Source organism: Myxine glutinosa, chromosome 3, assembly GCF_964187855.1.
Source record: "Myxine glutinosa chromosome 3, kmMyxGlut1.1, whole genome shotgun sequence".
NCBI classification, from domain to species: domain Eukaryota; kingdom Metazoa; phylum Chordata; class Myxini; order Myxiniformes; family Myxinidae; genus Myxine; species Myxine glutinosa.
The window spans coordinates 61,394,256-61,408,684 of record NC_136263.1 but is presented as its reverse complement, the minus strand read 5'-3'; the positions used below and the strand labels follow the sequence as shown (position 1 = coordinate 61,408,684).

Below are 14,429 nucleotides of genomic sequence, written 5' to 3'. Positions count from 1 at the left end.
AGATTTCCTTCAGTTGGATTAGCCTTCCAAGAGGCAAAGGCAAGTTGTTTCAGGGCAACTGCCTCACCACAAGATTCGGTGTACCATGGACGGGAGGAAGGGTAAGACAATTGAAGGCGAGATGGGATAAATCTGTGCATGAGAGAGATCAGTTTGCTTTGGAAGAATTCCCAGGAAGAATTGATGTCAGAGGCAGTGGAGATGGGAGACCAATCCAGACGATTGATGGCTGCTTGAAGACCGTCCCAGTCGGCCTGAGTGAAATGCCAGACTCGTCGACGCTGAGGAGGCTCTCTGAGAATGGCCAGAGAGATGTCCACTTTGACAAGCACATGATCAGAAGAACCGATTGGAGCAGAAGAAGAGCAGCAGACATTAGCAGGGAAGTTTGTCATAACCAAGTCTAGAAGAGAAGATACTCCATTGGCTGAGATCCGGGTCGGGAAATTGACAGATTGTGTCAATCCCAGTGAGTCACAGAAGTCCTTTGCTGAGGTGCCATGACTAGTGAGAGAGGAACCCACACCCAACCAGGTGGCATGATGACAGTTGAAGTCACCACATATGAGGAAGAGAGAGTTGGGATGAGTGGATAGAAGTTGGTCCATGTTGTCAGACAGTGAAATGTAGATGGAGTCATCACTGTTTGGGGGACGGTACAGAACACATATGAACAAAAGGTGGGAGCGGAGAGGAAGCCGTAACCAGAGGTACTCCTGCGGGTGAGGAGGAAAGAGAGCAGTGCAAGGAGAGTGAGGAAGAGAGTTTTTGACAAAGATAGCCACCCCACCACCAGGCCGAGGCTCAGGTCTATCATACCGGAGGAGGGAGTAACCAGGAAGAGATATTAAGGAATCAGAGACATCTTGAAGGAGGAAAGTCTCTGTTAAGCAGATCAAGTCTGGATTGTCAGAAGCAACCTGTATGGAGAGATCAGTCAGGTTTGAGCGAAGGCCCCGGATGTTTGAGGTCCATACCGTTAATGAAGAGAGAGGGGGAGCATCGGGTACAGGACAGGGGAGGGGAGGAGTAGGGTAAGATGAAGGAAGAGAGGGGGAGGTAGGGAGAGCAGTTGATAGTGTTTCAGATGTTGCAGAAGAGTTCCAAGAAAGGGAAGGATGAGGAGGATGAAAGGTTTGCTGGTGAAGGGATGTGGCACAGTGAGGGGTTGTTTGAGGGGGGGCAGAGGAAAGTAGAAGGTTTGGGGGGGTGGAGGTATGAGATAGAAGGGAGACGAAGTGGGGAGGAGGCAGCTTGGAGGAGGAGGGGGGAGGAGAGAGAATTGGAGAGGAATGGTATGGGGGGAGAATTGAATGGGAGGGATTGGGGGGGGAGTTTTGAAGGGGAGGAGTGAGGGGGGAGTTTAGGAGGGGAGGGGCAAGGGGGGAGTTTTGGAGGGAAGGGGAAAGGGGGGAGATCAGGAGTGGAGGGGCAAGGGGGGGGATTAGGAGGGGAGGGGCAAAGGGGAAGTTTAGGAGGGGAAGGGCAAGGGGGGAGTTCAGGAGTGGAGGGGCAAGGGGGGAGTTTAAGAGTGGAGGGGCAAGGGGGAAGTTTCGGAGTGTAGGTGCAAGGGGGGGGATTTGGATGGGAGGGGCAAGAGGGGAGTTTAGAAAGTGGATGATTAATGAAAGACGAACATTGATAACAAATTGGGTTTGTTGTGATTTTCAAGTTAGCAATCCGGTTCAGGATGATGGAGGAGGGATGGAATGAATGTGAATTTAGACCATGTAGTGAGGGAGACGTATAAGATATTGAATTTCTTTTTTTTGAAGTGGAATGAGTTGGAGAGGAAATTGAGAAAAGCCTTTTAAATAGGAAGAAAAACAGCGTGTTGTAATATACCACTGAATAAAAAACAGAAGGGGAAAGGTTAAACATATTTAAAAATATTTAAACAGAACTATGAACAATCTTATATGCACAAAAATACCAACGGGGGGAGAGCCGAGAGGGACCACCACGAGTCACGTGAACAGGGCAAACGGTGGATGGCAAGGAGATAATGGGGGTGGGGCGAACAGCACACCTGGACAGAAAATACAGGATGAGACAACAGTACACGTGGATAAAATAAAATAAATGTTTTTGGTTTTTTTTTTGTTTTGTTTGTTTTTTTGGGGGGGGGGCGGGGGGGATTTAGAACGTTAGACAGTATTATGTTCGGGGTAGAAGGGAAAAAACCAAGAGCCAAGCAAAACACACTTAAGTTAACAAAACACCGACGGGGGTACAACTACAAGGCCACACACGAGGAGCAGAAAACGATTAATTAATTACGAGTTACAGGAAATTCAAACCAAAACTAACTATAATCAAACAATATCACATGGACGATAAAATAACGAATTGAAATTTGACAATCTATCTGGGGAAATGGGGGAGAAACACGTGGTCGAAGAACGAACGAACGAATAAGAATGAATAAACGAATGAGCACAGAGAAGGTAGTCTTTTTTTTTTGTTTTTTTGAGTTGAGATTTACATAAGGAAGTAGGCTTTGGGGTGGAAAGACTGCGAAAACAGAGAACGAAAGTTATTGGATCACAAACGACAGGCGCTGAGAGAAAAACAAAGCCTCAAGGTTGTACAGTGTACACTGTACAGGGCCTCGAGACGACACGAATTAACGCGATTTTCAATACAGGTATGAAAGATTTGCACCGAAAAATCTTTGACGGGACAATATACGTACATACACCATAAAAGAAATACAGTTATAACGAAAATACAAATTGGAACAATGACTTAACTTCGATTTCGATGGAGAGCGTGGAGACCTGCGAAAAAACGAACCGTCGCCAGCAAGACCGGAAACGGAAGTCCAACGGAAGTCCAACGAAAGAAAGTCCAACGAAAACGGAAGTCCAACGAAAGACGGAAGTCCAACGAAAGTCCACTATCAACTGCGGAAGTCCAACGAAGTCCAAAACGGAACGGAAGACCGGAAACGGAAGATTAACCGACTTGATTAACCGCCGTTTGTTTTACTTAGACTTGATTAACCGCTGTTTGTTTTACTTAGACTTGATTAACCGCCGTTTGTTTTACTTAGACTTGATTAACCGCTGTTTGTTTGACTTAGACTTGATTAACCGCTGTTTGTTTTACTTAGACTTGATTAACCGCCGTTTGTTTTACTTAGACTTGATTAACCGCTGTTTGTTTTACTTAGACTTGATTAACCGCCGTTTGTTTTACTTAGACTTGATTAACCGCTGTTTGTTTGACTTAGACTTGATTAACCGCTGTTTGTTTTACTTAGACTTGATTAACCGCCGTTTGTTTTACTTAGACTTGATTAACCGCCGTTTGTTTTACTTAGACTTGATTAACCGCTGTTTGTTTTACTTAGAGTTGATTAACCGCCGTTTGTTTTACTTAGAATTGATTAACTGCTGTTTGTTTTACTTAGACTTGATTAACCGCTGTTTGTTTTACTAAGACTTGATTAACCGCCGTTTGTTTTACTTAGACTTGATTAACCGCCGTTTGTTTTACTTCGACTTGATTAACCGCTGATTATTGTAACTCGACTTGATTAACCACTGTTTGTTTTACTTAGACTTGATTAACCGCCGTTTGTTTTACTTAGACTTGATTAACCGCTGTTTGTTTTACTTAGACTTGATTAACCGCCGTTTGTTTTACTTAGACTTGATTAACCGCTGTTTGTTTTACTTAGACTTGATTAACCGCCGTTTGTTTTACTTAGACTTGATTAACCGCTGTTTGTTTTACTTAGACTTGATTAACCGCCGTTTGTTTTACTTAGACTTGATTAACTGCTGTTTGTTTTACTTAGACTTGATTAACCGCTGTTTGTTTTACTTAGACTTGATTAACCGCCGTTTGTTTTACTTAGACTTGATTAACCGCTGTTTGTTTTACTTAGGCTTGATTAACCGCCGTTTGTTTTACTTAGACTTGATTAACCGCCGTTTGTTTTACTTAGACTTGATTAACCGCCGTTTGTTTTACTTAGACTTGATTAACCGCTGTTTGTTTTACTTAGACTTGATTAACCGCCGTTTGTTTTACTTAGACTTGATTAACCGCTGTTTGTTTTACTTAGACTTGATTAACCGCTGTTTGTTTTACTTAGACTTGATTAACCTTTGTTTATTGTAACTCGACTTGATTAACCGCTGTTTATTGTAACTCGACTTGATTAACCGCTGTTTATTGTCACTCGACTTGATTAACTGCTGTTTATTGTAATTCGACTTGATTAACCGCTGTTTATCGTAACTCGACTTGATTAACCGCTGTTTATCATAACTCGACTTGATTAACCTCTGTTTATTGTAACTCGACTTGATTAACCGCTGTTTATTGTAACTCGACTTGATTAACCTCTGTTTATTTTACTTAGACTTGATTAAACGCTGTTTATTGTAACTCGACTTGATTAACCGCTGTTTATTGTAACTCGACTTGATTAACCTCTGTTTATTTTACTTAGACTTGATTAACCGCTGTTTATTGTAACGCGACTTGATTAACCGCTGTTTATTGTAACTCGACTTGATTAACCGCTGTTTATTGTAACTCGACTTGATTAACCGCTGTTTATTGTAACTCGACTTGATTAACCTTTGTTTATTGTAACTCGACTTGATTAACCGCTGTTTATTGTAACTCGACTTGATTAACCGCTGTTTATTGTAACTCGACTTGATTAACCGCGGTTTATTGTAACTCACCTTGATTTGCCACTATTTATTGTAACCGCATTCTGATCACAGTGACACATATGTTCGGTTGCTTTGCTACACGGTGGTACATGTGGCGGAATGGCTTTGTCGACATTTTTATATTACAACACATCGTTTGAGGGCTGGGAGGGGGGAGGGGGGAGGGGGGAGGTGGTAATGTAAACCTTTCCTTGGAAAAAACATTTGATGAAAGTCTGCGCGGTTTTCAAACCATTTCCACATTTCTCACACCTGCTGCCTCAAAATGCTCTCTTCCCTTCGCACTCCTTCCCATTCGGTTCTCTTTCCCTGGATTGGTCAATCGAATCATCTCCACTCTGAACGCACACATTGGAATTACTTATTTATTATAATTCATTTTATCATCACTGTTACCTTCATGCTAGCTTGATTTATTTATTTATATATACACCTTGCCCTCTCCATGACGGGCATACATACCACTTTGGATTTATTTATTGATCTATATACACACCTTGCCCTCTCCATGACGGGCATACATACCACTTTGGATTTATTTATTGATCTATATACACACCTTGCCCTCTCCATGACGGCCATACATACCACTTTGGATTTATTTATTTATTTATATACACACCTTGCCCTCTCCATGACGGCCATACATACCACTTTGGATTTATTTATTGATCTATATACACACCTTGCCCTCTCCATGACGGGCATACATACCACTTTGGATTTATTTATTGATCTATATACACACCTTGCCCTCTCCATGACGGCCATACATACCACTTTGGATTTATTTATTGATCTTTATACACACCTTGCCCTCTCCATGACGGCCATACATACCACTTTGGATTTATTTATTGATCTATATACACACCTTGCCCTCTCCATGACGGGCATACATACCACTTTGGATTTATTTATTGATCTATATACACACCTTGCCCTCTCCATGACGGCCATACATACCACTTTGGATTTATTTCTTTATTTATATACACACCTTGCCATCTCCATGACGGGCATACATACCACTTTGGATTTTTTTTTATTTTTATATACACATGTTGCCCTCTCCATGTCAGGCATACCACCTTGGATTATTTATTTATTTATATACACTCTCGCATCTCCAAGATGGACATGCCACCTTGGATTATTTATTTATTTATATACACTCTCGCATCTCCAAGATGAACATACCACCTTGGATTATTTATTTATTTATATACACTCTCGCATCTCCAAGATGGACATGGGAGTTTGGATTATTTATTTATTTATATACACTCTCGCATCTCCAAGATGGACATACCACCTTGGATTATTTATTTATTTATTTATATACACTCTCGCATCTCCAAGATGGACATACCACCTTGGATTATTTATTTATTTATTTATGTACACTTTACCATCTCCAAGACTAAAACACAACTTTGAATTATTTTTTTAAAGATAAAAAGGTGTTTAATTCTCAACAGATATAGCAAGACCTAGTTTCTGGTAAACCAATGACCCCGATATTTCTCACCGAGCAATTTTGTTTTTAATTTTCCAGGTTTGGCAGTTTCCACCTGTTTTCGGCCATTTCTCTTTTTTCGGAAACCACTTCCATTACACCGACCACTTTCAGTTCTTCATGGCAGGAGAATAAATGTGTGATCAACGACATGTCATTAACCTCATTGATCATTGTGGTTTTACCTGCAACTAACACCAATGGCAATTTATTGTTTTATCGAATGAACGAACGTTGGACTGGGATACATAAAGACCGTTGGTTGCATCATTATGTAATAAGCAATGGCTGTGCCGCTTAGGTATTTCCCCTGCACGTTCAGGCGTGAATATATAACTTGTTCAGGGTGCCAGAGATAACTCGCCTCCTCGTGAAAAGACACCTTGGGATCTTTAACGTCCATCAACTAATGCTCCAGGTGGGACACCCACTCTTAATGTCGATCTGATTGATGGAACATAAATTGAATTGCTTAACCTGAGAAGCACCAGAATGACAGTTTATAGCAAGGACAAGATGTGAACCCAGGATAGACAGCTGAGCGTGTCACAATGCAGGTGGAAATACGTAGTTCCCGCAATGAGAATGAATTGACATGTTCAGTTTATCCATCTCAAGTGTATTGAACCCACATTTTAAAATTTCCCTACCTGCCTCACTTCCGCATCCAGGTTACCAGAAACGATGTGCACGTCAGTGCGAATTCAGAAAAGGAAGAATCCGTTTTGACATGATTTTCACAATTAAAATATAAATATATATATGAGCACAGAGCAAAACTAGAACAGTACTCGGTAGAGAGCATACCTCCACCTGGCTGCATGAACAGTTTACGGTTTGTATCCCACTGATAGGCCAGATCTCCATTCGGACCTGAACCAAAATCGAATCGGCTTGTTCTTGTCACTTATCCAACTCATCAACTCAGTTTGGTCATAAATCATTCAAACTTTTTGAGATATCGTGATATATATATCGTTTTTTCCTTATCACTCAATGGTGAATACTCACTTTAAAATAAATAATTATCGTATCTGGATCCGCATTCGGATCTTCACCAAAATCGAATCAATTCGTCCTTGTCCGACACAACCTGTCCGACAAGTTTCGTCCGAATCCGTTCACAACTTTTTGAGATATTTTGTTCACAGACAGACAGGGGTGAAAACATATCCTCCATCCACCTTCGGTGTCGGACGTAACAACCTCTCTGCTCCAATGATCTCAAGAAGGCCTACAACCCTGCCATTCATTTGTTTTTCTTTACAAGAGGCTCATGGTAAGATGGACGTTTTGGGAAAGGCTAACGGGGTTAATAAAGATCATGGCGAGCTATGACCCTGACCAAATGTCTCCCCTAACCAGCAGAGGGCATCACATGAGTGGCACAGGCTGTTACTAAGAGCCACCATGCTCACATGCCTGACCGTCACATACCGAGGACAAGCCTCTTTGGCTGAGCACTTAAAATGCATCTATAGGTTGGGCCGAGAATAAGATGGAGAGATATGATTCGCAGAGGTCTTGAGGGAAGTTAAACTATCAGAGGACAAGTGCTTCATTCTTATTTTGTTGCGTCATTGCTGGGTGCGCCGATAGATGCAGTGGCCCTTTTTTCCAATCCAATAAGCTGGTACTCATTTTGTCGACCTCAAAAGGGTGACAGACGGGGTCAACCAATCTGGTGTTATTTAACGGAATAACAGGGGCTCAAACGCAAGACCCTAACATACCAGACATCTTGACCGTTAAGCCAACACCAGGCAAGTGGGACAAAAGGACACCTGGGGCAGGATGGCATGGTATCGACGGCCAATAGAGTCCTACACAGAGTGTCTCGTGGTTGTTATCTCCATTGGCGGGTTTCAGAAGGTGGAACGGAGTCCTTACAGGTCTCGCAGTATCCACCTCCATTTTAGTAAGGGATCCATGATTCATGGACCGGTTTATGAAGTTTTCTTGTTCTCAAAGTTTTGATCCGAAAGGTCTTTTGAGGATCGTCACCGAGCCTCAGAGAACTTACAACTCCAATTCGTTTGTCGTAATGTTCCCAGGAATGGTTCTTAAGATCCCCGTAAGGTTCTTCTTCATCATTCCTGTTGCTCCAATAATCAGTGGAACAATTTTGACACTTCAGCTTCCAGGATCTTTTCACTTCATTTTTGAGGGCTTGGTATTTGGTCATATTCTTGATTTTTGAGTTGTTTACGCCAAAGTCGCTGAGTACTGACACCTCAATTAACAATGCCTTCTTTTCTTTTTGTACATCAGTACTATATCCGGTCGCAATGCTTTGTTTTGTATGGCCACACTTGATGGGAATATCAAGTCATATGTGAATATCAAGTTGTATGTGACACCACTTCCTTGTTTTCAATTATGGCTTTTGGTTCATGTTTCCATGAGTTTTCTGTGACTAGGATATTGAAATGGTGTGTGTGTGTGTGTGTGTGTGTGTGTGTGTGTGTGTGTGTGTGTGTGTGTGTGTGTGTGTGTGTGTGTTTTCTAGGGTGTACTGTGACCGAAGCGTTTAGTTGCCGTTGTCGTTGCCTGCTGCAAAATTCACTGGGTTTTGTGGTAAGTTAAGACTTCTCATTCTCTCTCGAGGTTTTGTGTACTACACCACAACTGTATCAATTGAGCGAAAATAAATTTACACAATATTCTTATTGTATTAAATAATGTGGGGATGATGCCTCAAGTGGTATGTCTTCAGAAATTGATTTGACCAGATTTCCTTTATTGTATAAACTAGCTTGACTCGGTGCGCTCCGCACACCTCACCACACGTCGTTTCAGAGGGATAGGCATATTTGACCATTTCGGTGTCTTTTGGGTCTTTTGTGTCTTCATGGCATTTTGGGTCTTCAGGGTCTTTTGGATCTTCTGGGCCTTTAAGGGTGTTTTGGGTCTTCGGGGTGTTTTGGCTCGTGTCTTCAGGGGCTTCAGGGTGTTTAGTGTCTTTGGGGTCTTTTGTGTCTTTGGTGGCTTCAGGGTGTTTTGTGTCTTTGGGGTCTTTTTGTGTCTTTTGGCTCTTTCGGCTCTTCGGGGTGTTTCGGCTCTTTGGGGTGTTTCAGCTCTTCGGGGTGTTTCGGCTCTTCGGGATGTTTCGGGTCTTTTTGGGTCTTCGGGGTGTTTTGGGTCTTCGGGGTGTTTTGGCTCTTCGGGGTGTTTCGGCTCTTCGGGGTGTTTCGGCTCTTCCGGCTCTTCGGGGTGTTTCGGCTCTTCGGGGTGTTTTGGCTCTTCGGGGTGTTTTGGCTCTTTGGGGTATTTTGGGACTTTGGGGTGTTTTGGGTCTTTGAGGGTATTTTGGGTATTCAGGGGTCTTGGTGGTCTTAAGGGTCTTGAGGGAATTAAAGGGTCATCAAAGGTCTGAGGGGTCTCAGCAGTCTTAACGTAATTAAGAGGGTTAATTAAGAGGGTGGTAATTTTATTTGAAGAAGAAGAAGACGTTTTCGTCGCATGTAAACATAACGACATAACCATATACGTTTGCTCTATTATAATAAGACTAGTGGGGTCACCCGTGGGAATCCCACGGGCATGGACGTGTGTGACATTTCGACATATTGAGTTAGATGCTGCACCTGTTTCACAATAACACACACACACACACACACACACACACACACACACACACACACACACACACACACACACACACACACACACACACCTCGTTTTTTCATTTCTGTATCTCACAATTCGGTCTCTCTCTTATTCACACACCCACACAAACACACACACACACACACACACACACACACACGTACACCGACACACATATACACATACACACACACATATATACACACACACGCAAACACACATACACATACACACACACATGCACGCACATGTACACACACATGTACACCGACACATGCATATACACATACACACATATACACATACACATATGGATACACACACATGCACACACACACATATACACACACACAGACACATACACATATACACATACACACACACAGACACACACACACACATGCATACACATACACACATATACATACATACACACACACACACGTACACACACATGTACACCCACACACATGCACACACATATATATACACATACAGACACACATATATACACATACAGACACACACATATATACACATACACACATATATACACACACATACACATGTGTACACACACATGTACACTGACACACATGCACACACATACACATATGCACATACACATATACACACACATATATATACACATACACACATGTACACCCACACACACACATACATACACACACACACACACACACACACAAACACACACACATATATGCACGCACGCACGCACACACACACACACACACACATATGCACGCGCGCACACACACACACACACACACACACACACACACACACACACACACACACACACACACACACACACACGTCCCACATGTATATATCCCACATCCCACATGTATATACATGTTTAAAGTGTACGTGCCCTTCCCCCCTCCCCCGCCCGGCAACGCTGAGTACTTCTGCTAGTAACTAATGAAATAAAAACGAAGAAATATCTCTGGGTAATTTCCTGAAACTCGGTGAAATTCGCTGAAATTCGCTCGGTGTATCGGTGAAATATTTTATTTGGGCGGTGTAGAATTGCTTCGAACGAAATATCTCTTAGCAATTTCCCGTCTGTGTTTCATGTCCATGCACACGTGAAATGGAGTTTGTTTTTGCACACGTGAAATGAACATGTGAACCTTTACTTCCGGATAATAATGTTGAATGAAATAAAAACGAAGAAATATAGTGGGGTCACCCGTGGGACATTTCGACATATTGAGTTAGATGCTGCACATTCAAAATGGTTACTGGCAAGGCATCAGATCCAGAAATGGTGTAATGAACACAATTTATTTATTTCACATAATATGTGACCCCTCACTCCTCTCCACCTGACACTCTCCTCTCTCCACCTGACACTCTCCTCTCTCCACCTAGCACTCCTCTCCTCTCCAATCCCTCACATTCCTCTCCTCTCCAATCCCTCACCTCTCCAATCCCTCACACTCCTCTCCTCTCCAATCCCTCACTCTCCTCTCGAATCGCTCCTCACTCGCCTCTCCAATCGCTCCTCACTCGCCTCTCCAATCGCTCCTCACCCGCCTCTCCAATCGCTCCTCACTCGCCTCTCCAATCGCTCCTCACTCGCCTCTCCAATCGCTCCTCACTCGCCTCTCCAATCGCTCCTCACTCGCCTCTCCAATCGCTCCTCACTCGCCCCTCCAATCGCTCCTCACTCGCCTCTCCAATCGCTCCTCACTCGCCTCTCCAATCGCTCCTCACTCGCCTCTCCAATCGCTCCTCACTCGCCTCTCCAATCGGCTTTCCCCGTCTCGTTTCTCTCGTTTTTCTCCCGTCTCATTCTTTTTCTTGCTCCAAATCGGCCCGTCTCGCCCGTCGGCCCGTCTCGCCCGTCGGCCCGTCGGAATCGGAAATCGGCCCGTCTTGCTTTCTTGCTTGCGCGTAAATAAATTGTGTTCATTACACCATTTCTGGATCTGATGACTTACCAGTAACCATTTTGTAAAAATGAATGTGCAGCATCTAACTCAATATGTCGAAATGTCACACACATCCATGCCCGTGGGATTCCCACGGGTGACCCCGCAAGTTTGCATTGACGTTCGTCGACGGACTCGTTCGCCCGTCTCATTCGCTTTCTTGCTACATCCTGTTGAAGTCTGCGTTCTTCATCGATCGTCTCATTCATTTTGGAAATAGAAGTTTCCACGCAGCGCATGAATTGTCACGATCCTCAAGAGGAAGTGTCTCGTAATCATCAAATGATAAATGGCAAGTAAATTATATTGTGGAAAATTAAAGATTTCAAATAAACCTATTTAAAGTGTATGCGCACATAACTAATAAAAAAAACGAAGGAATATCTCTCGGTAATTTCCTGAAACATATTTTACTTCCGGCTAATAATGTTGAATGAAATAAAAACGAAGAAATATATGTCGGCATCATTGTTGACGTTTTTGTGACGACTGTCATCAAACGAAAAAGTAATATATCTTAACGGAAAAGCAAAAGCGAATTTTAAATATATATCGACACATTGCCGTCGGTGTCATGTTGGGCGGTGTATGATACACCATGACGCGATTTAAAAAAAATATATCTCTGCATTTTCCCGCGTGTGTGGAATGTTTGTGGAAAATTAAAGATTTCAAATAAACCTATTTAAAGTGTATGCGCACATAACTAATAAAAAAAACGAAGGAATATCTCTCGGTAATTTCCTGAAACATATTTTACTTTCGGCTAATGTTGAATGAAATAAAAACGAAGAAATATATGTCGGCATCATTGTTGACGTTTTTGTGACGACTGTCAAACGAAAAAGTAATATATCTTAACGGAAAAGCAAAAGCGAATTTTTAATATATATCGACACATTGCCGTCGGTGTCATGTTGGGCGGTGTATGATACACCATGACGCGATTTTTAAAAATATATCTCTGCATTTTCCCGCGTGTGTGGAATGTTTGTGGAAAATTAAAGATTTCAAATAAACCTATTTAAAGTGTATGCGCACCTAACTAATAAAAAAACGAAGAAATATCTCTCGGTAATTTCCTGAAACATATTTTACTTCCGGCTAATAATGTTGAATGAAATAAAAACGAAGAAATATATGTCGGCATCATTGTTGACGTTTTTGTGACGACTGTCATCAAACGAAAAAGTAATATATTGTTACAGACGCGGTTGTGGATGTTGGTTTACCGAGCGGTTTGGTATGACCACGTCTGCACAGTTTACCCGATTATACTCGAACGTTTGCCGAGTCGCGCTACGCTAGGTCAATGAAGGAAAAGGACACAACGGCTGGGATTAAAATGACACGACACCAGGGATACGGTTCTCAAGACCTCCGGAGGAGGTTATATTAGGGCGGAAGGTCAGATTACAGGAATGAGAGGGACAGCATAGAAAGACAGGCACTTAGACACACTCTTATAATAGCCCCAACAGACGACAGATAAACAGGACAAAAACTGACTCACACGGGGATTGATGGCAAGGAAAGGCAGAATCGATGGCTCCAGGTGCACCTGGGCTCAGGGCAGGATCGACCCGGTCCGGTCTAGAGATGCGGGGAGGTCGCAGCGCTCGGATGTGGTGATTGTCTTCTCAAGCTGGGGGCGCATCTCACGTCACGTCCGGTAAGTGGCCGCGTATATCCGGCGGGGAGTGACACGCCCTCGGCTCGTTAGCTCCGCCCCAGATGGAATCGGCCCGTTGCTTCTCATTGGGTGCGTGCGGGGGGGTTACCGGCTCCACCCTTGACGAGGGGCTGACAAGGAGCCCCTTCGTGGTAACCCCGTCGGAGCGCATGGTCAATGGCGGCTAACCGAGCCGGTGTGAGGACGCACACTCCCCCGCGCCGCGCCGTTGTTGTAGTTGTTGTAGTTGTTGTTGTAGTTGTTGTTTGGGGAAGAAGATGGGAGGAGGTATGGGAAGGTCCTAAACTCACTACTGGTGCCATATAATCACATTCTGGTGCAACGAAGAGTCAGAATTAATGGAAACGAGTCCTTAACTGACATATACTAAGAATAACTAGCAAGATGTCCGAAAGTTGTCTACGTGAGATGCGGTGGACCTGGGCACGACATTTAATGGGGGAAAAAGGGGAAGGTCGGTTCTACAGAGTGTTATTTACAGGCAATGGGACTAGGGAATGGGGGATTGGGGATAGTTGGGGAGTATTGGGGAAATAGGGGAATATTTACAAGCGGATATTGAGGCCAAGTCCCATATCCCTAACATTGCACCCTTCTCTACCCTCGGGGCGTCCCGACCCGATAAATTTTTACCTATTTTAGTGTGGCACTCAGATGTAGTTCCCTCTACTATTAACTCTACCCTGAGTGCGACAGTTTTACAGATCTTCACAAATGAGTAAATATGTCCCCCTGCGACGTTGCACCCTTCTCCTCACAGAAACACGCCCACAGGATAACCGAATTGCGGAAAGAATTCGCAAACTAAACATACAGCCGGTAGGGAGCATTATTTACAAGACTACGCTGCTATTTACACTACGATCCAGGACCTGTTTTTGGAGGAACACATGCAGATGTTATGCATAGAGAGAGCACGCATGCCAGCATCGATACACCAACCCACG

The 14,429-nt window shown here is 43.3% G+C and overlaps 1 protein-coding gene across 1 annotated transcript in view; it reads left to right on the top strand.

The window, feature by feature from the left end:
- Nucleotides 1-14,429, top strand: part of LOC137417282 (aryl hydrocarbon receptor-like) — a 73,206-nt gene that overhangs the window by 43,559 nt on the left and 15,218 nt on the right. Inside the window, exon 6 of the mRNA XM_078774080.1 lies at nucleotides 8,726-8,793. Coding sequence (XP_078630206.1) covers nucleotides 8,726-8,793 — 68 coding nt within the window. The remainder of the gene's footprint in view (nucleotides 1-8,725; nucleotides 8,794-14,429) is intronic.